The 27,145-nt window shown below is 36.2% G+C and overlaps 1 protein-coding gene across 1 annotated transcript in view; it reads left to right on the top strand.

Annotated features, from left to right (window-relative positions):
• The first annotated feature begins 8,817 nt into the window (after positions 1 to 8,817).
• LOC121428803 (calcium/calmodulin-dependent 3',5'-cyclic nucleotide phosphodiesterase 1A-like) overlaps positions 8,818 to 27,145 on the top strand; it is a 49,532-nt gene continuing 31,204 nt past the window's right edge. The window contains exons 1-4 of the mRNA XM_041625647.1: positions 8,818 to 9,182; positions 9,695 to 9,971; positions 17,364 to 17,546; positions 18,863 to 18,929. Of these exons, the coding sequence (XP_041481581.1) occupies positions 9,697 to 9,971; positions 17,364 to 17,546; positions 18,863 to 18,929 (525 nt within the window). The 5' untranslated portion in view covers positions 8,818 to 9,182; positions 9,695 to 9,696. The remainder of the gene's footprint in view (positions 9,183 to 9,694; positions 9,972 to 17,363; positions 17,547 to 18,862; positions 18,930 to 27,145) is intronic.

Below are 27,145 nucleotides of genomic sequence, written 5' to 3'. Positions count from 1 at the left end.
TTAAGTCGTAAAGCATAAAAAACTAAATCTGATCTAGAAAAATCATCATAATTATGCATGTATTAAGGGACAATATTTTAGCTTATATACATTTCTTGATATATTTAAATCGATATTGAGTGTAGTTTAAATGAATACTTTTGAAATCGATATTAAGTGTAGTTTAAATGACTACTTTTTTTTAGCTCACTTGTATTATCAGAGGAATCATTTATGTAGCGCTATAACATATTTTTTAAATTCCAACCAACCTTTAGTGTATGAGTTCCACATTCTCTCTCAAAATTATTATAACCGTTACAAGTGAATAAAAGAACTTCACAAAAAATTATTAAAATGCATAATTTGTATGGTCTATAAATGACATATGTATGTCCATGTCGTTTAACTTTATTCATTCCATTTCCAAAAAATAACAAGTACATTATTGAATAGTCTAATTGAAGTTCATGTTTTACAGATATGAAACACAAATATTTCATTAATTAGAAAGATCATTCACATCAAACTGTCCTATATAATATATCAAATTCCGGTTCACCGTAAACCCATAGTAGCAACTTTAAACGGAAATGCCATGGACTTATTTGCGAATAGTTTACCCTTTCTCGGTGAACCAGCAGTGATCCATCATGAACATGTCACTCTTTCCTCGTGTTTATGGGTTCATTTCTAAAGACAAGGCTCAACATGGATGATGCATTCCAAATGCATTGAAATGCTATTCAATTTTATCAAATACCTGGATTTAATAAACCGCGTCTTTTAGTCTCCCAAACCGCAGGAGTTGATTGAATTTTGACGGAGGGGAGATTGGCTAGTTTAATTATAGCCATATTGACACTGTATGTGTTCCCTCTTTCATAGGTACGATAGGTTTTGACAAGAAATCATGAGTTGCATTGAGCGTTGAGCCCGTATCAGAGTCACATTTTGATATTTTTAGAAGCTTCAAAAGAAATATTATTTCATAATTATCTGCAGCATCGACCGCTTTTAATACTTAAGGCATGATTATGTTTCAACGACTTTACATTAGACACTCGACAATACATATTTATTTAGTATTTAGTTGATGTACACCATCAAAATATTTTTATTTTAAACCAGTTTTCAGTTACAACATCGGAAAATACCTTCAATGAGAAATGTACTTTATTCTTAAAACAAACCTTCAACACATCAGAAATGTATGAAACTATTCTCGTTACCATTTATTGCTCTGTATCTATTCCCCTTCACCCCCCCCCCCCCCTCTCCCTATCCCTACTATCCCTATTTGTTTATTTCACATTTTATTTTCATTGAGTTCGTTCACTTTGACATTGATTACCTGTTTTCCATCTAAAAGAGATTTTAATGTCACTTTTTCTTCAATGTCTACCCTTCTCTACCCCCCCCCCATTTTTTAAAGCCGGTTGATGATCCCTTTCTACTCTCTCCTTTAGATTCATTATTGAGATTTCGCTATATTTTCCCAACGTCTATCTTTATCTAACTCAACCGGAGTCAACTCCTTAGATTTTTATGTTAGGCTCTTGGATTGAATACCCTCACGCTGTAATCCAACTTAATACACGCAAAATTGGATTTCAAAATTGAATACTAGGGTAATATAAACCGCTGAAAAGCCATCCAACCGAGTCCATTTATCATGGACGAGATACACAACCTCTTGATAAAAGGCAAACATGAATGAATCCGTCGTTTTATTTTACGTGTGTGTGTGATAATGGGTTTGCTGGCGTGTGGGTTGATGGGGCCTGGAATCATGTACAAATGCTCCTTATGATAAGCCATTTCCATTCCTTGATCTACCACGTATCTTTTGCAATTTCCCACGTCGAGTGATGTATTTCTTTAAATGCAGATAAGTAATGAGAGAGAAAAAGGTATTTTCTTATGCATGGATAATAATGAATCAAACTATGCATAACAGCGCTGTTTGTGTCAAACAAGAGATGCACCCTCTTTGAGAACAAGGCAACACACAAATTGTTTTACAGGGGCCTATTTGTATTTTGTGAAAATGTATCATCCTTAAAAATTCCATCCCTTTCCTTATATTGATAAAAAGACAATTTTCTGAGACGCTAAAGGCGACAGTTATTGTGACGTTGACTTATGACCATTTTCCCATCTAGGAATTAAAATACGCAAAATACAACCTATTTTCATTGCTATTTGGATTAAAGACAGAGAGCAGAAAGTCCAAGCTATGACATAAAATTAATATGAAGAAAAACCCCAGAGATGAATTCTAAAAAAAGTTTTCTCCCTTTAAGAATAGGGTAGGATCTGGTGTTAGGCATTGATCTGCCATGCTGTGTTGTTTGTGTATGGTTTCTAGGGTACCGCGTTCAACTCGGGATTAATCTCGCTCTATCCGTGCTCGCGCATGTGTAATCGACCCACTCGTAGACAAACAGGAGCAGCAGAGCAAATGAGTAGAGGTGTGAGGAAAGAGATAAAAGAGGAGGATATGAAGAACCCTTTGGGTCTCTTTGGGGCCTTCATTTCCATTGTATTATCCGAATGTTAGGAGATCGTAAAGGGTTCAAGTAAGTAACATATGGTATGACAAAAATCGTGAGGATATATTTTTAGACATTTCACTGTAAAAAACTGCGGTGTTAAAACTGACACCAATTGGTGTTAATAGAGGACCACACCCTGAGGTGTTAAAATTACACCCTAGAGATTAAACATAACACCAAAGAGTGTAAATGTAACAACAAAAGGTGTCGTAATAACACCTATAGGTGTAAACTAACACCTCCAATTTAACACCGGTGTAAAATAACTGGTGTGGTCCTCTATATACACCGGTTAACACCACAGTTTTTGCTGTGTATACTGTACAGAGATCCCCGTCCTCCTAGCTCATGGTACTCAGGTAATTTAATTTGTAAAGGATGGAGGAATTATTGAATTATTGTCATAAAATGGAGATGTACATGTAAAATGGTAAACAGAACGAAATAGGCAAACTCTAGACACAGAATGCACATTTCAATTTTTTTTATCTTTAGTCAACTTTCACTTCATAGCAGACGGGGTGGCGAAACTTGTGTCAAATAAACATGTTACTTAAAGTTATACTGATGGCATTAAAGAAGAGAGAATTAGACCGTTGGATCAAGTCACTTTGTATGAGAGCGTAAATTCAAAGAACAATCGGACAAACAATAAGAAAGATGTGAGCATTCTAATGTCGAAATCAGTAATGCCATGGAGATCCTCCATTCGGCAATGCGGCCGAAATTTGTGATGTCACAGAAGTTCAACTCTCCCCATTGTACACTGAAAATGTACCCCAAAACATATATTTTTATCAATTGTATGATAGTACAAACTCTTTGTTCATGATATATTTTATGGAACCCCTAATGAACGTCCGCCCATGAAAAAAAATTCTGATCTAGCTGTCGATAGACTCCATAAGAATGTATAAAGGTATATCTTAAGTTAATTTGGGAGTTGTATAAGACATGTTGGCCGTAATACCAATAAAAGGGATACCCACATCATCAGTGATTTCAATTTCAAAAGCCCATTAATATATTATTCGTCTATTTTTTCCTCAAATTTTCATTAGTTCGTTTCTTGAATATTCCTTTTCACACACGCTAACATGTTCCCAGGTTTTTATTCTCTTTTGATAACATTTGAAATGAGCAATTTCTCCTGAATATGAAATATGACGAAACAATTCATGCAAAATTATTCAATTGCAACAGTTTGAATTCTACAACTCAATATTGCACTATATAAATTCTTAAAAACATAGGGAAACGTGTGTTTCACGTGTTGATACTCTATTTCCTATTCTATGTAAAATTCATGATAACTTATGAATCATACTATCTAGAGTAGATATGAACAGCGCGGTGATTCATAGGTTGAGAAGACATAGGATTATAATGTTCTGCTCTAGATGCAGAGGATAGAGTAAAGGTTATATACACATTCACTTTCCAAAGGCTATACCCTTAGGGCACAAGTGTCGGGGATATGGTTAAGCAGCCAAGGAGATTGAAAAAAATGAGGTCTGTTCTGGAGCAGACGTCGCTTTCTCTTCACTACGTCTCCAAGAACGCAAATGTGATTTACTGACGAATGGTCAATATCTGGTGCCCAATGCACTGTACTCGCAGTACACTTTGATGCTAAAATTATGTGTTCTATGTAAGGGGAAAAATTAATAATTCTGTAACTCTTCTTTCAATTAAACGACTTTATCATCCAGTAGCTGCGGCAGGTTTGTATTCCTATTCACAGATGTTTGCACCATGGGGTTGATTACATGCTTGACAGAGAGGTCAGCATTTTCTAACTCCGTAGGACTCTATGATATTATCCTATAGTCATAAAATATACAACAGAATTTCAATGCTCGGTAACGTTGTTTCCAACACCATATCTTTGACTCAGTATGCCTAATTTACCCAAGGGTCAGCTCAGATTAACTTTACCACTGACGCCTTGGGCATGTTGACCACGGTGACTGTATATGGGGCGACACACACACTGTCACTCTCACACATATTGATAGCGCGCACACAATTTGAAGCATCTCCAAATTATGTTCGCATGTACTTTATCTGGGAAAGAAATCGTATAGTTTTCCACACACGCTCTTAGCTGCCAAACTTTCAAAATTCGTAAATCCAGATTGCTAATGCCTTTGAAGATAAAATGCAATCTGGGGGAGATTGGAAAGGCAATTATTGGATTTTTTTCATAGTCAAAGGGGAAACGTGTATGCAAGGAAAAACAGATGAAAACTGCAGTTAATAACTTTACTTCATTTTGTCAATATCCCCGTCATATCACGTATCATTATAGGTCAATCGAAATTATTTTCTTTTGGATTCTACAACGTCTTTTCGCTTTGACAAGGATGAGAAAAAGCTATAGTATTTAGAATAGACAAAGGAAAAGTATGTAATCCTGCATTTGACTCAATGTTCTTTTAAAGTGAACGGAATTAATCTATGTTCTATTATGTAATACATTTATACAGCTATTTCTTGCCATTGTATGTGTGATAGTTATTCAAAGGGATTTCTATCATTCATATTCCCGGGCAAATCGATGCATGAATTACGGGTCAAAATGAATTGTGGTCTTTTTAATCCTTGTTCGGTACAGCGTGGGTTTCAATGGGAAATCAAGCAGAAAATCGTTCCATTTTTAGATCATTTACGGTTATCAATAATGATCTATTAGGCAACTGTTTGAGAATCAAATATTTACTTTTACGAAAGTCCTGTTTCTAGAATTATTTTGTTCATTAAAAATTACCCCCCTCCCCCATAGCTTGTAGGGATTTTTTTACTTTATATACTCCTTTCATTTTGTTGCATTTTTTGTAGTTCTCTGTGCAAAGTTTGTTGAGCGTATGCTGTTACCCTCATTCTGTACAGAAGAAAATATTTTTGTTTATCATTCCAGAGTATCTTATTATCTTATATCGGAAATATTATATGCTTGCAATCCAAAGTGCAACGACAACATTACTTTGTTAAAAAGGTGGGATGGGGCATGGACGAAGCAATCGCAGAAGTATCCGTTGAGCGACCATCTGTGATATTATCTCGTTTGAAGAGCGTTAAAAGGAGACAAGAACCATTTCCTTCCGATCGAGTCAACAGCTCTCTCCAATTTCATCACATGAGCTGTTCTATGCTTCACGGTTGTCTTCGTCTTCTTCCAAGCTGAGTAGAGTTGGGATTATCAACTCATTCTAGCAAAAAATCCTTCATGATTACCCGATGATTACTCTTGTCATCAACTCGCACTCATCGCAGAGACTTGAGCACTCATTAAAGGGAGCAGTCCCATCTCTCTTTTACAACCCATATGCGACATGCCCACTCCAACTCTCCTTCAATACATGATTAATTTTTCATGAAGAACCAATGTTGATAAAATGAAAAATCACTTGCAATATATTCTTTCTTAATGTCTTGCTATTTTGAATTAAAGATACATTTACCATTGTATTTTCTAATCATGATTTATCTATAATAATCGGTGTTAATTCTTTTTCTGAGCAGTAGTTTTAGTGAAAGATGTTGAACCGCTTTCTTCTAATCTTCAATGCGTTCTACATTTACGTTTTCAATTCGAATGGTTAATTTCATTGAAATAAACACAGAAATAATTAATTCGAATCTCAATGTGTGAAATAATTCACAATTATTATCTTTTTATGTATATCTTCATATTATCAGAGGAATAAAAGGCACTTCTTTTCAGCTTGATGTTCTTATTGGTAGTGTTTGTTCTTTACAAGCTCTTGTATTTTTATACCACACCAGCATTAATTGGGAATGGTTTATTAATGTAAACTACCTGGTGAATTTTGGATTATAATTGTTCGCAACCATTGTTAGATCACTTTCTTATTAGCGCCCATAGCCTTCGGGCCATTTATGGTTTTCAAATTTTCACAATCTTATTTTTTATCTGAGAATTTAGGAATAAAATTAGATTTTGCTTAATAAGAAATGTGTGTTTTGTCGGAAAGGCACCCGCTTATTTATTGATGTACAACATTCAACACATGATTACAAAAAAGAAAAAAAAATCCATATATACCTGAGGTAACACTTCTGTAGTTAGTATGTTGATCATTGTATACATGGAAGGTCCAACTTTATCGTCTGTTATGTCATCAGGATTTGCACACACATAAATGTAAGCCAGATATCTGCGGAACGATCATTATTCTTTTCCCAGAACCTTATAATACTTTCAATCCCTGGAAAGATAAGAAAAAAAGTCGTGCCGAATAACCCGCGTATATATCATAATAAATGCGCCAAGAAACGAAACACGTGACAGACTGACGTCATTGACGTATACGCACAGGCCTCCGGGCTATTTGGCGGGGGCACATGGAGGGAGAGAAGATGCAGTTGCTGCAAGATTGAAATAATATGGCTCCTGGTATGTATTTTATCCAAAGATCGTAACACCGCTTGCGTCGGATATAAATCTACCTACATTCGCTATGCACAGTCTGAATCTTTCAAACACGGTGTCTCACAAAGATTTTTCCGCGCTTATAAGCTCGTAGAATTCCGAACCACAAAGTTGAATACCATTGGAACATCTTTCCATTGCGAGATATAAGTAAAAGTGACTTTGTGTAAAGAGACAATTCCAAGTGCACTAAATGGCACATCAGTCCGAATAAGATAGAAAAACGAAGCTCGTATTCATGTCTGTGGCATAGATATCCAAAGTAGCATCGCCTATGTTGAGAAACGTTTTGTTATGGATTTTCATTGTCTGTATTATCATTTCCGATAATATCCTAATGATGCTGTTACATTATTATCCTTAAGCAAGACCTCTATACTTGTTATTCCCATGCAAGGAATATCTCCATAATCTCCGATAAATAGCATCAGTCCACGTTACTACTGGTATAGAATGGACGATGTTTGCAAAACACATTTTACCAAATACGGATAAATTTGTCTCGTATAATTTTATAGAATGTAACGGACATACTGAAATTCTGCTACCATCTGATATCTGCATTCTCATACGCTAATGATTATTGTTTTTTACAAACTTTTTAATTGTGTCTTGTAAAAAGAACTTCATTATTCAATGGAATGTTCGCACATAATCATATTAGAAAAAAGTAGAAAAAAACATTGCTTCTTCTTCTTCTCTCTCTCTCCATTCTTTCTCTTTCCCCTATTCATTTGCCTCTCTCATCCCCACACTCTTATGCCCAGGAGAGATTCATCAGTGACAAATACAAGCCAAATGGATCAATATGTGATATCTCTCCATGTCTTTTACTGGCGGTGCGCGGTATCTTCGAACAGGTGTTTTTTCGGGATACCTCCATTGTGGTTGCCGCACTGAAATCAATGACACTAATGCGAGAAACACATACACAACTTATACACCAAGTTGGCTATGACGCCGATTGTCCATCACTGGCAATCTATTCATTTATTTAGTTAGTTTTATGCACGATTTTAAGGCTTTTGTCGAATTCTGGTACTGGTATTGAAAGATGAGAGATAATCTAGAGGACCGTCTAATCACTTACATTTGATTAAATTCATTTTCATGTAAACACTATTAAGTTAAAGGAAGATCTTCAGCATAATAATCTTAGTGATAATTATAATAATAAAGAAAATAATTATCATTCGTTTAATTATTGAAAATATTTGTAGTAGTAGTATCATTGTTCTTGTTATAACTATTATTACTATAACGATGATAAGAATCCATTTCTTTCAAACGGAACGACGTCTCTAACCGCTTTACAGAATACCCAGACGTCAGAATCCTCGCTTGCCCGCTCACAATGCATTACTTCCTCAACTCCCTTGAGAGTATTCCAACCACAGTTTTCAAAATCAAGCATTCGACCAGGTGCCGATTTTACGCCTGATGATGATTCGGAAAATATGGGAATGACGCCTTGCCGAAGGACTCTTGACCGATGAGGGGTTCGAACACACGACCCTCTGATTACAAGCCCAGAGTCAGAATCACTACACCACGACTCAGTAATCAATCATTATTGGTTATTTTCTCTTACCTCACTCTTATTAGGATTTATGATGTAATCAAACAATGAATAATCATTTGTTTGTTTATATAGGTGTGTGAGCCTAATTGTCGCTGCTGATCCTATATCAATGGATTTTTTTTTTGCATTATCCATAATCTCACTAAGCATTTTGCTAATGAATTGGTATTAGCCATTTTTTTTTATATTTAACGTCATTTCAAACTATTATTTTGTCTAACATTTCTCATTAATTAATTGTTGTATTGTGATTGATCACAATTCTTACTATTATGCACATTTAAACTGCCGGCTAACCCATAGGTTGCCGGAACTGGTTCTCATGTTATTATATGTTGCACATGATCTATGATATGATACACCACTATAATAGTTTATCATTGCATTAATAGATTGTCACCCAAAAAGTCTCAGAATGATATAAAATTATCATTGTCTGTATTTTAGTGATTGCCATGTGAGGCAATTTGCCAACATCAAACACGAATTGTGATCATCGTCTTACAATTTTTTTTATTTTCCCTCTTGCTCTCCACAGTTGCCAATCCACCGAACAATGCGAATAAAGAAAGCCCGGCCAGTCCCAGAGGAAGAGTGGATGGAAAAAGTGAGTTTATTAGTTATATTAATACAGCAGTATCGTAGTAGCAGTAGTAGTAGCAGCAGCAGTAGAAGTTACAGCAGCAGCAGCAGCAGCAGTAGTAGTAGTAGTAGTAGTAGTAGTTGTAATGTTGGTGGTGTTAGTAAATTGATTCAATGCGCCGTGGTTTCCAGAGATTTATTGCCCCTTTTAGGTAGCGAGACCACTTTCCACCCCCTCACCTTACCACGGGTTTGCCGCCCAAACCAGGAATTAGTTAGGAGTTGGTATTACTGCCTGTTAAATGTTAGTTTGTTTTGTCATTGATATTTTTGTTAACCATTGATTTCGAGATATTACAGACAGCAGGTATCCACCCCTAGATATATTGTTAGATCATCTCTGATTATATCTCCTTCTTTAGGGGTATATATTTGAATCTTGTTTCCGAATAAGCGTTGACACTCGCTATTTAAGCTCTTATTAATGCTTCTTTCTATACGATTTCTGGCTTCCTTACACTTCCTTTCCAAATGTAGAAATGGAGTATAGGATAATAAAAAAGACAGACGGAAAACGGAGATTGAGGCGGCAGGATTCACAATCGATGGACGAAGAGTCCCTGGCTAGCATTGATCTTGAAGTCAGCGAGACCATGCCCCCTGCCACCTCGCCACAAGGGGCCGTCCTAGCTGCATTACGCCTGCGTAGTCTGGTATTACGGTTAGAAAGGGAAGAGGTATCGAAGAAGTACCTCAAAGAAAACTTGGAGTATGCTGCCTCAGTACTAGATACCCTTAAGCAGGATGAAACAAGGTAAGCAACTTCTGAAAACTTATAAAAGAGTTTTCGGTTGTAAGCTAGACATTCTGTTTAATGACGGTCAACAGATAAATGCAGAAATATGGTTTTCTCAAGTTGTTATTTTTATGTTTTATATCAGTTAAGCTATAAACCTGCCTAAGAGGTGTCTAACATTCATAGCTATTCCTATGGCTTACGTGAACACATTTCTATTAAAATGTAGTAAAGCGTAATGACAAAGATTTATCTCATTCCAATTAATTCAATTTCGCTCCATGTCATAACCCTTCTCATTTACAGCTTCACTTTGCTGCCAGACTATTTATATTACTCATTTTCCACCCCTAATCTCGACATCGATGTTGCACAGTTATAAAATCTTTACGTCACCTCTGTATATACTAAAAAAAACATTTATCACATTATCACTCCCAAAATTTTTTCATTACCCCCTCCTCCCTTCCCTGACCTCTTCACATTATCTCTCTACTCACAACCTACCTCTTCCCATTACTCCTCAACTCACTCCCAAACTCTTTCCATTACACATCTACTCACCATCGACCTCTTCCCATTACACATAATTATACTCACTACCAAACCCTTCCCATTAAACATCAACTTACTACCGACCTGTTCCCGTTGCCCTACTACTCACCACCGTCATATCCCCATTAACGCTTTACACACCACCGACCTCTTTCCATTACCTAGGCCTATTACTCACTACCGTCCTCTTCCCATTACCCCTCTACTCACCACCGACCTCTTCGCATTACCCCTCTACTCTCCTCCGACCTCTCCCCATTACCCCTAATCTCAGTGCTGACATCTTCCCATTACCCCCTCTTTTCACCATCGTCCCCTTCCAATTATCCCTCTACTCACCAACGTTCCCTTCCCGCTACACTTTCTACTGACTACCAGACTTTTTCCGTTATCCTCACTACCAAACTCTCCCCATTACACATCTACTCACTACCAAGCTCTTCCCGTTACCTTACTACTCGCCACCGTCCTATTCGCATTACCGCTTTGTACACAACCGACCTCTTCCCATTGCACATCTACTCACCACCAACCTCTCCCCATTACCCCTCTACTCACCACCGAACTCTCCCCATTACCCCTCTACTCACCACCGACCTTTCCCATTACCCCTCTACTCACCACCAACCTCTCCCCATTACCCCTTTACTCACCACCAACCTCTTCCCATTACCCCTTCTACTCACCACCAACCTCTTCCCATTACCCCTCTACTCACCACCAACCTCTCCCCATTACCCCTCTACTCACCACCGAACTCCCTCCATTACCCCTCTACTCACCACCGACCTCTTCCCATTACCCCTTTACTCACCACCGACCTCTTCCCATTACCCCTCTTCTCACCACCGACCTCTCCCCATTACCCCTCTTCTCACCACCGACCTTTTCCCATTACCCCTGTACTCACCACTGACACTTCTTCCCATTACCCCTCTACTCACCACCGACCTTTCCCATTACCCCTCTACTCACCACCGAACTCTCCCCATTACCCCTCTACTCACCACCGAACTGTCCCCTTTACCCCTCTACTCACCACCAACCTCTTCCCATTACCCCTTTACTCACCACCGACCTCTTCCCATTACCCCTCTTCTCACCACTGACACTTCTTCCCATTACCCCTCTACTCACCACCGACCTCTCCCCATTACCCCTCTACTAACCACCGACCTATCCCATTACCCCTCTACTCACCGCCGAACTCTCCCCTTTACCCCTCTACTCACCACCAACCTCTTCCCATTACCCCTCTACTCACCACCAACCTCTCCCCATTACCCCTCTACTCACCACCGAACTCTCCCCATTACCCCTCTACTCACCACCGACCTTTCCCATTACCCCTCTACTCACCACCAACCTCTTCCCATTACCCCTTTACTCACCACCGACCTCTTCCCATTACCCCTCTTCTCACCACCGACCTCTCCCCATTACCCCTCTACTCACCACTGACACTTCTTCCCATTACCCCTCTACTCACCACCGACCTTTCCCATTACCCCTCTACTCACCACCGAACTCTCCCCATTACCCCTCTACTCACCACCATCCTCTTCCCATTACCCCTCTACTCACCACCAACCTCTTCCCATTATCCCTTTACTCACCAACGACCTCTTCCCATTACCCCTCTTCTCAGCACCGACCTCTCCCCATTACCCCTCTTCTCACCACCAACCTCTTCCAATTACCCCTCTACTCACCACTGACTTCTTCCCATTACTCCACTACGCACTACCAACCTCTTCCCATTACCTTTCCCCATTACCTTTCTACTGTAAACTGTAATTCACTATTAGTCTCTCTCTTATTATATCTATGCTCATCAGTGACCCGTTCTCATTACTCCTTTATTTCTGTACCAACCTCTTCCAATTACCAGCTTTGTACTAAATATATCATTAGCCAAAATCCATACATCTAGACGTCAGGATATTTCCCCATTATCAAATATATCCACTTTAAACTGCCCAACAGAAACATACCATTAACAATATTTTACCTCTTTACCTTATTTAAATTGCCCCCATTAACTTCTGATTACCCCAGTATCATTACTCTCCACCACTTGTCTGTATGATGCTCCCTGTTTTAGCTTCAAATTTCACCCCTCTCCCTTCCTCTGCCTTCCATAGCAACACCCTCACAGTCGTCTTGGTTCACGTTACAGAAGCAATCATGGAAGGTGCCAACATATCCCTAATGAAAGATGGCGGTGATAATTTCAGATTTGTTGAGAAAACAAGTGTTCACAGAAATCTTCTTTTGGCAGGCCAATCAGCGTAAAATTTATCTTTGCAAAAGAAAGGATAAAAGAACATTTACAACAAAAGCATGGGTAATATATTGTCATCGTCCGTTCAAAACCCATCAGATTGGATTTATGGGTAAACACATAAATTTCCCCTTGGAATTTGCTTTAGGGATGTGGATTGTTTGTTTAAGCCATGCCAGACAAATTTGAAATGTATACTATACGATGTATAAATTGAGAAAAGGAGCTTACGTCATAGAAATGACACACCTGGTTAAATGTTCTCTTTCTGAGTGATAGAATATAAACACCGTTCATCATTTTGCTCATGTAACAGCTTCAAATCTTCAAACATGTGTGATTGGGAAGCTCTTGATTATCTACATCTAAGTAATGTTTACTTTAATCAAAATGAACATGTATCTCGTAAATCTTGATCAAACTTTCATTAAATTATTCTTTTTTATATTTCCTGATCCTAACTCCGGTTTAAAAAAAACGAATTAACTAACAATCAATATAAAGTAGTGTAAAGACATTCATGAAAAATGATATTTGATGATAAAATAATAATATTCATAGGAGACAAAAAAATTATTTCGATCTGAACATATTTTCCTGCGCTATATAGGACTCTTAATATGCTTGTTACTATTAAGTGTTTTGAGTTTTGAAAATGTAATACATATTCGTAGTTTTCATTGCCAACAACCTAAACAAGGAAGTTTGTATGCTAAAATTATAATTCCATAAAAAAAAATCCGTGTTCATTTATTTGGGAGGGAGGTAGCTTAAAATAAAAAGGAAATTGATTCTAAAAGTCATTAGATTTGGCACCGATTGATTCGACTGCTAAAATAGCGGGGTTTGTAACAATCCCTTCCAAAATTACGTTTGTGTAAATACTTTACTTCACGTGGACCAGAGAGGTCCTCTTTACCACCATTATGAAATTTATTTTTTTTCCAATAATTAGGTATAGATAGTGACTTATTTATTTAATAAGCCATTTTCATTTAAAAAGTTGGGCCATTCAAATATTATATGATGTGTAAAATTTGAGCGGCCAAGCACAGACATTTTGCTCAGCCATTTTCGTCTCGAATTCTCCCAGCTGTGATGAATTATTCAGTAGCATCTTAAACGACGCAATTGTTAGCATAGCCCTCGGCAAGGCCTACTTATGGAAGGTTCTACACTTGGGACTGTGGGGGGTGAACAAATAGGCATAGGCTAGGCGTGTATTTAATGCAAGCTGCTCAATTATTGAAAGGTGCACACACTAGAAGTTGGATACATGATTCCAATGATGCAGAATACAGAGTCGATTAAATATTCTAAGGGAGATCTGTTTCCTGGGATCTGTTTGTAAATATCATTTTTTCTATGCGCGTAAATAAAAGCTAAATGATAATTCTAAACAAAATACAATTCAAAAATTGTATTTTAACAAAGTGACATTTTGAAAGTGATGCTGCAAACATTTCAAACTCCTGAAAACGAGCTCAAGTATGAACCTCTGTTTTTAACACAAAATCCTTGAATTTGATTGCCTTAACTGGAGCAGTAAGGCTTTTGGTTTTAAAAGCATATGGGGGTAGTAGGCTAACATTATGAATAGTTGTGTTTCCTCAGGGAAACTCCTTGGTTTCCCTGTGTGCTAATACTCCCGTCATATGAATGAGGTTCTTAACAATACTTCACTTGGGTATTTTTTTATTGTATTATTCACCATATATATATTAAAAAGTGCACCTTTAAATGCTTAGGAGAGATTTGAAAGAGTAATATATCTTAATCTTGTTTTCTTTCCTATAACGAATCGACCGAACATGGTCGTCTGTACATGAATTTCATCAGAAAATAATACAACTAAAAAAATGTGAAAATTGTCATGAAATAAACAAGATGATAAAATGTTTTTAAATAGCATTTTCAACAGTCATTTTTTTTAATCATCACTTTATTCAATATTCAAAATCAAACAAAGGAACATACATGTAGTTGATACACAATGAAAAAAGAAAATAAGCCCAGGTCATGAACTAATAAATTACATGCAGGGCAACATATGTAAATTACAGAGAAAGCGAATCACAATATAAACAATAGGAAAAAAGAGAATCGTACCAGAATATAGAAGATCAAGTTTTGAGCAGAAAAAATATACATATGTCTCTCATAAGTTCTGTATAATGCTACATGATAGATAACCTTTGAATTTAATTGCAGTTTGGGTATAATTATGAAGTTCAACGTAGAATGGCAAGACATTGCATTAGGAATATAAAGTAAATATAATAAGCACTCCATTCCCTGTTGAGTATATTGGTCCATGGTGCAATAGTGTAATGATTTTAACTCGCATCGGTTGCGATCCTTCCTAAACAGGGACCAACATTTGTATCCTTTCCGATGGACGAGACCTTTTTTTAACTACATACACACCTGCACTGAATACAATGATGAGGCACGCTATCACAATACGATATAACATGTTTTATCTTATTTTGGTATGTTTTCGACGAAGATGCCATGATTTCATTTTTAAAAGCTTCTGCTTTCTTATCTTACTCTATAACTTGAATAGGTTGGGTATTTTCTTATATTCTGAACTTTAATGTTATATATATATCTCGTGAATCAAATTTTGTGAAGTTTACGTGCATTGGATAATATGGAACGATTTCACCGGTTTACACTTCTTTTTAAAACTAATCCTCTGAATTTTTTAATGATAGCTTTGAAATAAATTATAATAAATGATATACAGCATTGAAAGGAACTCGAATGCGAAAAATCACAAAGATATAACGTGATCTCTGTCTAAATACTGATATGTGTCATTAAAGTGTTTTTACAACCAAACGTTCAGGCGGAAAATTGTAAAGACGGTCCTTAAACGACCAGATTGAAGAACGGGGTCGTATTCTGTAAAAAAATATAGTCTTTTAAATCCCTGAAGAAGTTGATACAAAGTAAAAACCTATAGACCTTATTCTCTATAGACCTTCAATTGTGGACAACACGGGGTTCTATATTTGTTCCCTGTATTTAACCGTCAATATTTCTTCAGGCTATGTCATGTCATCATCGCTCATTGAATGAGAAACAAAAGGTCGATGTGTACTTCTAATCCTATCAAAAACCCATCCGTTATCTTGATGACGTCACCAACATGCTTTCCAGCACAGAAATTGGATTATCGGATGTTGCAAGGTTTGTTGGTATCGGCGTAGGGGATGATGATTAGTAAACTGTTCAGAGTTGGAAGGGATATCGGAGCAGCCAAGGACCTAACATTTCTGAATTCCCAGGGATTTTTTTTTCATCTGACCTTTATTAATAACGGTTTTTACCGTAAATAAATATTTGTTCGTCTTTTACCATTGATAGTCTGTAGAATGATACTTACTATATCAACCAATACATAGCAATCGCCTACGATGATGATCCAATCAGCCATAAGAATTTACACTAGCGTCATTGATCAATTGTTATTTAGGGACCATCATTGCACAAAAATTGCATAGTTACCTTTATAATTACCAATACGTTAAAAAAAACCAATAGACCGAATAACTGAACTGCACCATAAGGTATATAATAATCAGAAAAGGTGTGTTGAGACCCAAGACCCAACAAATAAGAGCTCTCATCTACCCACTGTATATATCATAAATGTTTTCTGACAATAACAGGAGTTTACCTACACCCATGGAATTCAGTGAAATTTGTTCGCTTGCCAAACATCGTAAAATTTACTATATCTTCAAAAATATAAATACTACCGTGCCGAATTTGGTGTTAAATCAAAGAGCGTATAAATCACGTTTACAATCACGATTGGGATGCTGTTGGGATTAAAGTATATTTAGGTGTAATATTCTTTGAAGAAAATGGTAACATTCGTGCCAAATATATTCTTTTGTTTGGTAGTATACTTTCGAACATCATTTCATAGAAATTGCATTTTCTATCATGATATGTCACCACTGAACAGAAAAGTGTAATCTGAAATTTTTTTGTTAAAAAGTAACAAGCAAAAATATGGAATGTTTTTGTCAAGTTTTTTATTGTTAATTTGTCTAAAATATGAACATTTTGGGGAGAAATGACACTTAAATATTTTCAGCTTCTGATGACAAAGCAATGTGATGAAGAGGCATGACATACTCATTTTGTAATATCAAATTCGTCATGATAGCACAAATATTTTGCAAGATACAGTAAATTTTATGATTTTTTTGCAAGTGTCAATTGAATATATAGATTTAAATAGCTCATGATGAATCGTAAGTAAGTGTTTTGTTAATGGTGGAGGTAGTAGTGAAATTGATAATGATGATGATGATGGTGGTGGTGGTGGTGGTTGTGGTGGTATTAATTGACGTCATCGTGGTGGTAATTATATTTCTTCAGATTTATTTCTAATTACTTCATACACAATGATGTCCAGAAATGGAAAACAGCAATCGATTATTCTCTTTACAAAGATCCGAAAAATGCGATTTGTTGAGTGCATGTATGTCGTTTGATTCACGGGATAAAGTATATATGTATATATCTATATATTATTTCTCTGTCTTTAGGTATCATTATCACGAAGAAGAGGATGACCTATCGGAGGTTACTTCAGATGAAGTACCAGAACAGGTTCGACATTGGTTAACATCGACGTTCAGTCGGCAATCAACCAAGTCAAGACTAGGGGATGAAAAACCTCGGTTTAGGAGTATCGTCCAGGCCTTAAGAACGGGACTATTCATAGATCGGTAAGATATCCAAAGACATAACCGGAATATGGTTATTTAATTAGTTCATTTTTACAGTTCAGGACTACTGTACATGCGATAAGATCGGAACTATTCAGGAAACGATCAGAGATCATATCTTCAGTGTTACCTTAAAGTGATTGGTTAACATTGGTTTGACTTTTAAAAAATCTGAGCTAGAAGGTCACACTTGTCCCCTGTGTCTGTGATATGTTACAAAAATGAACCCCTGCAAAAAATTATTTAGTGCTTCAAAAATTGAAATATAAAGTGACCGGAAACACCATCTTAATTTCATCCCATACACTTGTGTGTACTATTTAGGCGTCTATAAGGCACCTATTTACAAAATCAGGGTTTGCCTTGTAGTTTAAGCTTTTCATTCTCAAAAATGGTTGTTTTCAGGGTTTATTTCTAATACATACACTTGTACACATGTTTCATCTTGGTTTGAGAATTTTTTAAATCGGCTGCTCACAAAGTTAAACAATACCTTTAATGGTTAACAGTACCTACAGTCGGTCATTTTTTGGAAGATTAGGATCCCGTTGCATAAGGTGCTATCATCATGGTAACTTTGGGATCCAATGGTGACTAATATGCAAACAATGCTCATCAGTCAATCACAATAAAGGATTCCATGGGAATTACAATAAGATGGGAAAGTTACCGTAATGATATGTATATGCAACTGGTTCCTGCGCTCTAGTATACGGCTTAAGAGTAGAACTTTTCGTACACTGTATATCCTGAATGACAGTAGTACGAGGTATCGACTTTCATCATATCGGATTTTCTTCTGCTCGTTTTGCATAATAGTCAATAACAGTACTCTCCTAGATATTCAAAGCACTTTAAATTATATGAAATTATATTGTACTTTGTCGCCGAACTAAGAACCTAGTAAGATGACTGCGATGTCCTATTAAACATACATCCAGCACTTCTTCCCCCCCCCCTTTCTTTTCGATGCTAACGATGGATTAATTAGCTCTGTAAATTTCTTCAACTAAAAAATAAGGATAGGTTCATATTATAGTGTGTTTAGGTACAGGCATGACAATAGCAGTACAAACAAACCAGAAACGACGTGTTTTCCTAAGGAATCATCACAATTTTACTAGTGCACTTGGCCATGATTCCTTAATGCCAGGATTATCTCTGACATTGTCTCTTAAACAAAGATAAGTCCGGAAGGCTTGGTAATTTAGTCTTTTCGGCAAAACTATCATTTTGACAATTCTTGCATTTTTTCCCCTATCAACTTTGAAATTCAACAACCTAATTCGAGATCGACCATTTTCTTCTGATTTCAGAATGTTCCGGAGAACATCTGCAACAGCGGGAACAGTCTTACCGGCAAAGGTCATTCAAATATTCAAGGTAGGTGTCAACTTTCCTCCTAACTTTGACTAACGGCATACCGGATATCTTGTGTAACCCTGAGATTCATCAAGCTGCCCTTAGCTCTTTTCTTTTATTCACATGTCCCACTTTTGCTTTCTTTTTCTCTTTCGTCCTGCTGACTTTTTTAATACACCCTTATGTTATTCGCTGTTTCTCTGTCTATGTTACCCACAGTCGATTTATCGTTTCCCCCCTCATTTCTACCCGATTGTCCCTTGCACATACAATTAAGTTCTATACTCTCTAGCATGGATTTTCATGCTTGTCATCAGTAGATCTGATGTCGATCTCTATCTCTCTCTCTCTCTCCATCTCTCTGCATATCATTAAACTTCACTTTCATCAAAATCATGTTCTCTTCACAGCATTATTTTGTGTTGATTACAAAATGATACCCATTATTATTTTCTTCTAGTCTTGTTTTACTTTGTTGCTCACTTAAGTCTCCTGTAATCACTTTCTTCCCGAAAGGCCATAATATTTCCAAGTTTCTTGATCATCAATTCCCATTTGATCTTATGTGTTCCTGTGTGTGTGTGTATATTCACAATTCGCTTTCGCGACAGCGTCGTTATTATGTACCAGCGTGCATTATGCATTTCCATTCCAAACTATACACCCCTGCAGCATTTGTAACCAAAATTAGCCACTAGTTTAGCCACTCAGACCTTTGATAATGGATTCTTTCTTTGATCAACAAGCCACTTGTTCTTGAATTCATTTGCACATTTAACGTATCGGAATTCGTCTTGTGATACGCTCGTTTATCTGTCAGTTCTATCTATTACCTACGAATGATCACAAACGTAAAACATAATTACTACTAATATTACAATTATTGAAATGAAAAAAAGTTACAGGTGATTTTTTTTCCGTGACAAACGTTACGGATTTTTATTCAAGTGAGATTTAATCTGTTTGATAGACAGTTCTCATAAATAGGTATGTGATATTGAATATATTGGTCTCGCAGTAGAAGATAATATATACTTATATATAGCTTGATTGGTGATGTGATCTTAAAGTTTCAAATCCTTATTGTTGCCTTACTTCTCAATAATCTTTTGTGACCTAGAACAACGACCTGTTGAAAACAGTAAGGGTGTTCAGTACATGCGCTAACACCGCTTTGGTTCTTGATAAACTGGTCATGAGTACTGAGACTGATTCGTGTTCATGTAAATTGACAGAAACGTCTGAAAGATGAAGTCTAATGTCTCAACATGTTGCGAACGACCATCCCATGGAGATTACGCCATTGTAACGCAAGAGCATACTGCCATACTGAACATGTGGTGTGACGATCTAATAAAATTTCCATAACGATAGCCTGGACGCTAAAATAGGGCTGATATTAAAAAGAACAATCGCTAACTCCCCTAGGTTTGGACAGTGATTTGTGTAATATTGATATTCATAGGTTGATGTTAGTTGCTGTTCTTCTGAACAAGCTTAGATGTGGGTCCTTAGTTAAAACCTTAATATCAGGAGGGTAATGAAATGTACCAAACTAAAAAGAAAAGGGACTAGTAGATCACGATGTAGATCAAATCAAGCCTTTAGAAAACGAGAATTATCTCTGAGATCTGAATTTTTGTCTCGCCCACCAGAGGTGCAAGCGAGACTAAGGGATCCAAATGTCGTCCCTCCGTTACAGACATTATGACACATAACTCCGCAACTGTAAGTCACTTTTCACGCAAACTTGGGTTGTAGATGTGCTTATGAGACCTGCATGTCATGGTGCAGTCAGAGGTCACATGATAAGGTAAAAGGTCATTTTCTGGTCAACGTTAAAGTTTACGTGCAAGACTCTCTTATGACATATAACTCCGCAATCGTAATTCATTTTTCACCCGAACTTTGGTTGTAACTGCACTTAATGGCGACCTGCATATAATGGCGAAGTCAGAGGTCACATGGTGAGGTCCAGAATTTCAGAATTGAGCAATTTCGTAAGCAAGTACTTCTAGCGTTCTTACCCCTCTCCCCTCATACACACACCCACACACACACCCACATGCTGACGTAGATTTGAACCATGAACCCTTTGACCAGTGTGTTCAGTTGGTAGATCGTCCTTCTGACAACTGGTAGGTCAGGAATTCAAACCCCGGCCAAAAACGTTAAAAGATGGAGTTGTTGCTACCCTGTTTGGCGTTCAACGATTCAAGGGATAGAGCTACGTTGATCTAGCGCTGCACTGTGGCTGCCGGGCCCATGGTTAATTGGGCAAAACAATTTTTCGGAGGATTTCTGTTTCCGATATCTGTTTCGAAAAATGAGAAGTGGGTTTTAACTTTTCGATTCGATATTCGAATTACAGTCCATGTGCAGCACTATAACCATTCTACATTAATACAGCTCCCATGGGGCCACAAAGATTAAGCTCAGTCATACTGGTGAAACTGACCCAAGACCGATCAAATTAATAACCTTATTTCAAATGACATGCAATCGGTCTTTTTGGAATCGGTTTCGTAGGTGAGACGTAGTACGTAGTACCGGGTTGATGCGATCTCGGGTCAGCCAATGGGTCTTCTGGTGACTGCTACAAGAGCATTTCTTTAGTTTTAGGTACCCCCACCCCTACCCCTAAAATAATTGACTGTTAGTGTTTCATTTCATCAGATCATTATGAACAAACAAAATTACTTCAGGTGTCGATAATGTTTGCCTTTAATGTCTTTCGGCGAGTGCGTTTGGCGGTGTTCCAAGAAAATTTATATTTGTCGAGAAACTGATCGAAATAAAAATGAAAGGTGTTTGATTTTTTTATATAAAAAGAGCACTTTTCAAGCACAGAAAGGATTATGGAAATAAGGATCTTATACTAAAAGTTTACTTATATGCAATTACTTAATTGTAAGATAATAAACTGATCAAACTTTAAACGTCCTTAAAACATTACCGAGACAGGCCTCTATATATTTCAAAAGGTAAAATGCAAATTTTAACAAAAGAAAAACAGATTCAGCATTCACTTTGTACAATTATTTTGTAGAACAATTTCATTTTGATATATTTGCCTATTTTATTATAAGTTGTATATTTTTTATATGTATGTATATACCTTTTGTAAACTGAATGCAATTCAGCCTTTGGCTGCTATTTTCAGTGAATATTTGAAATAAATATACCATTCAAATTCAAAAATATAAAAAGGCTACACTTTTATAAAATTTAAACGGTCAAATTCACATTCTAAAACATTCACCAAAGCTAGGTTTTGATAAACATTTCCCTTTCTCTCGTTGACATAGTTAACATTTGATAATATTTAAAATTCAGATGTTATCTCTCTTTTTTTACTTTCTTATTCAACGGATCGAATATTCTCTTTCTCTCTCTCTTCCTCCAAAATCATATTTGGCGAGGTGTCCACTTGACCGTGCCACAAGACCCACGATCACCAATGCTGGCCACGCGTAAAACAAGTGCTTGAATAAGCACGTGACTTGGAAGATAACCCATACATCATATGTGTCTTTTTGTGCGTTTTGTTGATTAGAGGGGAGACGAAGGCGCGAAAAGCTGGAATTTAATCGGATGTTCACAAGTACCCTTTTCCTTGAGGACGTCGGTCTGGGCCTACTTTTCTCTTGTCATTTATCAGTTTAAACACTTGAGTGTGTTATTGTCCTCCGATAATGGATTTGCTCAAAAATTTTAATTTTGCTTTAATAGTGATCGGGACACATTTACGAAAAAATATTCTGTGCCTATACAATTCAAATGTTGGACAACAGACTGTCCACTGTGTTGGGTAATGTATGTTGGTAAAAAAGTATATATTCTGGGCAGTCATTATCAAATTGAGCAAATTTCTTACCCACTGATTAGTGTTTATTACCCAATTTGGGCAGATTTTAACCAATAATTGTGTAGACAGTATGTTGCCCAGTGTTGGTTAAAAATTTGGCATTTTTTGCCTACCAATTTTAAGAGTGTAATCCATATCCATGACAAATAACTTAACAGGATACACATTTTTGCCATAAGTTATTAATTTTGCACCATTTTAGAGGTTTAATTATTTTGTTATAAAAAAGATGATACCTAGACTTATTTCAATACATTGCGATATCAAATGGGGTTCATAGAAACGAGTTCTTGATGTGTTGTTGGATAGCCGATGGCCTTGTTCGAAAGATATTTGTTCCTTTATTTTCCGCCCCAAAGAATAATGTTTGGGTTCATCCAAAATCGAATATTTTACGAAATCTAAGTATTCCCCCCACCAATAATGCAAGAAATATTTGGTTGAATAAACAGGTAGAAGAAATGCAATACTTACAATCGTGTTAAATTTGAAATTCAATCTAAGTGTGACTTCCGTTATTATTTCAATCAGGGTATTAAAGTTTTATGCGATAAGGGTTGTCTCTCGCCTTCCCTTGGGGGTACCAACTATATTTATTTCGACACTTCCTTTGAACCTAGGAATAGTGCTGCTAAATTGGCTTACTTAGGGGACGAGGAAGTCTTCCTTCAGAAAGAATTTGAGAGTTAATGATTCGAATTACCCATAGCCTAACGTCACAACTTCACAGCCCAGATGATGTCATAAGAAACTCTCGTGAAATTAAATGACCTTCTCTCAGTACATTTTCAGTCATTGCCGGTCGAAAAGAACCAAGCCGTACTTAACATTTGGACTATTTTCTAAGAAATTATATAGGATTGTTTTAGTATGTATTTCCGCAATTCATGCCCCGTAGTTTAACAAATCCTTATTACAGGTATTAATTCATTGATATAACTAACAAGACAATATTGAGGAGAAAAACTGCTTGATGCAAATGTATCTTACTTTTTTGGAACTTATGTTATATGTCATATGAAGCAATATGTGATTGTTGCTTACGTATTAATTGTAATCATGATTTAAACAATTGTTTCAATAAAAAACTTTCTTTCTTCCAGGTAGGGAAAATGGACAACTCCTACGTTTCTCATATATTTCGAATAGATAATATTCACTAAAAGGACTATCCCATTATACTACCAACTCATGTTTTCTGTTAAGGGTCAGACCTGCCTATGATAGATCTCCGCTACCTGCCGACTAGTGGTAGATATTTAGGAGTAACCTGACCCAGATGAAATATCACAATTTTAACCAAACATTCGTAGCTCTATTGTATTTATATCTTCGGTCTTAAAATACTTTGAAGGAATATTCAGTTAAAGTTGTAACTTTAATAAAACAAGATCTCATATCTCTGTTCTTTAAATTTGTGATATTTCATGAAGTTAAAGAGTTTCAGGAAGTGAATCACTTGTCAACTAATCTTATCTGTAAAATACGGTGGCGTCGGATTGTCTTAAATTTTAAAAGAAGTCCGTTTTTCCAGAGGAAGTTGGCGATGTCTAAAAACCAGGTGTTAAGATTGTTTGTATAGTGTTATCTGCGTAAATCATCACATTTACCTTTTTGTTTCAATATCCTACTACGCGGTCTATCAAAAACTAAAATGACAATATGCACCATCAAACATTTATTAGAGAGCCGACAAAGTGAGATTCATATACATGTACTTTCAAAATACTTTTATACCGCTCTCTATGAAAGAAAGCCACCATATATGATAAAAGAAGTGGGAAAACAGGCGGCATAAAAATGATAGTGTGATGTCGTTATGGCAACCATAAATGCTACTACATTTTAACCAGCGAAACACCTGTATCTGGTAATACATCATCAAAGCTTCTGTCAGCTATTCAGGAAATGTGCATCTTTTGACAAATGAACTGATCGGAAAACCTCACACGCTGTTGCAATCTTTACACGTTTTTAATATGATATCACACTTTAGCCTGCATTTCAAACAAGAGACGGTATCACAGAGGATTATAACGGTGGTATTCAAATTAAACATTGGTGTTAGGTCGTATTATAAATGTGACGAAATTCCATCATCTCCGGTAGATATGAACTCACTTCATTTTTGAATTATCTAATATACCACCTTATTTTCATGAACATCACATTCATGAAACAAACGATTAAAATTCTATATTCAGAAGACTATTTGATAGCACAGTTTACGAGGGAGAAAGATTTAAATGTTATTCCTTGCGCGTGACTTTCTAACAGCTGAATTTCGAATGGTTTCCGAAGATCACCAAGGCATTCTAAGATACAGATATTTGTTTGAATGAACTTGTTGTGTACTTTAATTTTTTAATACTGAATTATACTAAATAATCATACACATATTACGCCTACCGTACAATTTTTTTACGTCTCTAACCAAGATTTTAAATGTCTTCGTAAACAGAGATAAAACCATTCCATAATTTTAAATAATTTGAATTTAATGGATATTGGTAAACGATCTTACACCATGACGAAGAAAATCCTTTTAGAATATGAGATGTGCAATGCTGAATATTTCTCATGTCCAATCACAAATAACCCACAATGATATTTGCAATAAAGGAATTTCTTTACGATATCATTTAAATGAAACCTTATTCCAGAGTCTAGAAAACTCTTCAATAAAGTTGTGAGTTCATGCATTGATTAGTCATTTCTGATCTCTACTTATCTTTAGATGTTGGTCAAAAATGGCATACGCTATTATAATAATAACAAATTAAAGAAGGATTGTGATTTCGAATTATCAGATTCAAATCATATATCACAATCCTTCTTTAATTTCTTTTTGAATACTCTGTATAATCAGGATATCAGGTAGTCACTATTACCCATGACGTTAAATATAACCTGTGAAGCGTCCGTTCGACCCAAAATCAAATCCGGGTCAGAAAATAATCCGAAAAATATGAAATATGTGACGGAAACAACTCATTATCCAGAGCGGAGTATAGTCATACAGACACTTGTCACCTGAAGGTCTGACTTGGGATTTTAAGAGTGTACCTTCACAACACAAATATTGAATACAATTTTAAACAATCAGCAGTGAATGACGTAATGATAAGTTTATACATTTCGTCAAACTGGAAAATACTTAATGTCGAAGAATATCGTTAATTGTGTGATTATTGGCACACAGAAAAAGGGACCTGGTAATCAAATTTGAAATTTTTTGATAAATAATATCAAAATTATATTGGAGAATTAACATCGGATATATCTGACTATTTTGGATAGAACTAGAATGACAAAGGACGTCACTAACCAAAATTCTCATTTTCAATTTTTTTTTCATTTGGAGAAATCAGAAGAAACGAAATGAAGGAGAGAAGTATAACCAATAAGAAATGCATAGAAGGCTAAATTTACATGATATTGAGAAAATTCAGTTGAATCTGCACGCCACTAATGTAGCTTGGTTCGATATGATGAGTGAATAGACCCCCTTGGTAGACTAGAGAACGAGCCTATAAACAGCTCGACGATCGATAACGAAGAAGACGATCGATATCTTGCACCAGGAGCAAAGTTTCTCTTTCTCCTACCATCGTGTCTATATAAGAGGGGTGAGCTAGGATAGGGTTGTTTGATTTTCTAGCTCGTTCATCATTCCATAAGTCAATGTCTGGCTCAACATGTGTTTAAAACAGTATAAATTGTTTACTGTTTCGTTGTGTAACCGTTACAGACTTGTATTTTTCTCTGATAAAAAAAATTCAAATAATTTTTAGAGCTTTGGGGGTGTATAAAAGAGTTGCCAAAGCTGTTGTACAGGTATAATTTCTCTTCTCTCTCTCTCTCTCTTTATATATATATATATATATATATATATATATATATATATATTGTGAATGTATGTATGTACATACATTAACTCACCCATATGCATGCATTAAAATAGAAAGAAATGGGTCATTTTTTTTAATATTAACCTCTTTGCAAATATTCTGTTTACTATTTGATAATGAAATATTCACCGTATTATTCCTAAGACAACATTACGAATACACAAAGAAAGAAAACACAAATTTCTGAAAGGAAATGTGTTTACAGAGCGTTGACGTAATCACTGTTTCATTATACATTTTGATTCAACATGTTTAATGCCAGAGTTTAATGAAAGGCTGAAAGACATGATGATTGCAAGAGGTAATTCATCGGGTCATAGACCGAGCTTACAACCTTGCCGTCTCGTTTTAAAGTAATTGCCTCCAGTCGCAGACAGAATTAATAATTGGGATCTCAGACGGTTCAATCAGGAAAACTATGAGCTTAGAATAAAAATCGCAATTAATAGACTGCAAGT

Source organism: Lytechinus variegatus, chromosome 1, assembly GCF_018143015.1.
Source record: "Lytechinus variegatus isolate NC3 chromosome 1, Lvar_3.0, whole genome shotgun sequence".
NCBI lineage: Eukaryota > Metazoa > Echinodermata > Echinoidea > Temnopleuroida > Toxopneustidae > Lytechinus > Lytechinus variegatus.
Note: the sequence above shows the minus strand (reverse complement) of the source record. Positions and strands in the feature narration are given on the sequence as shown.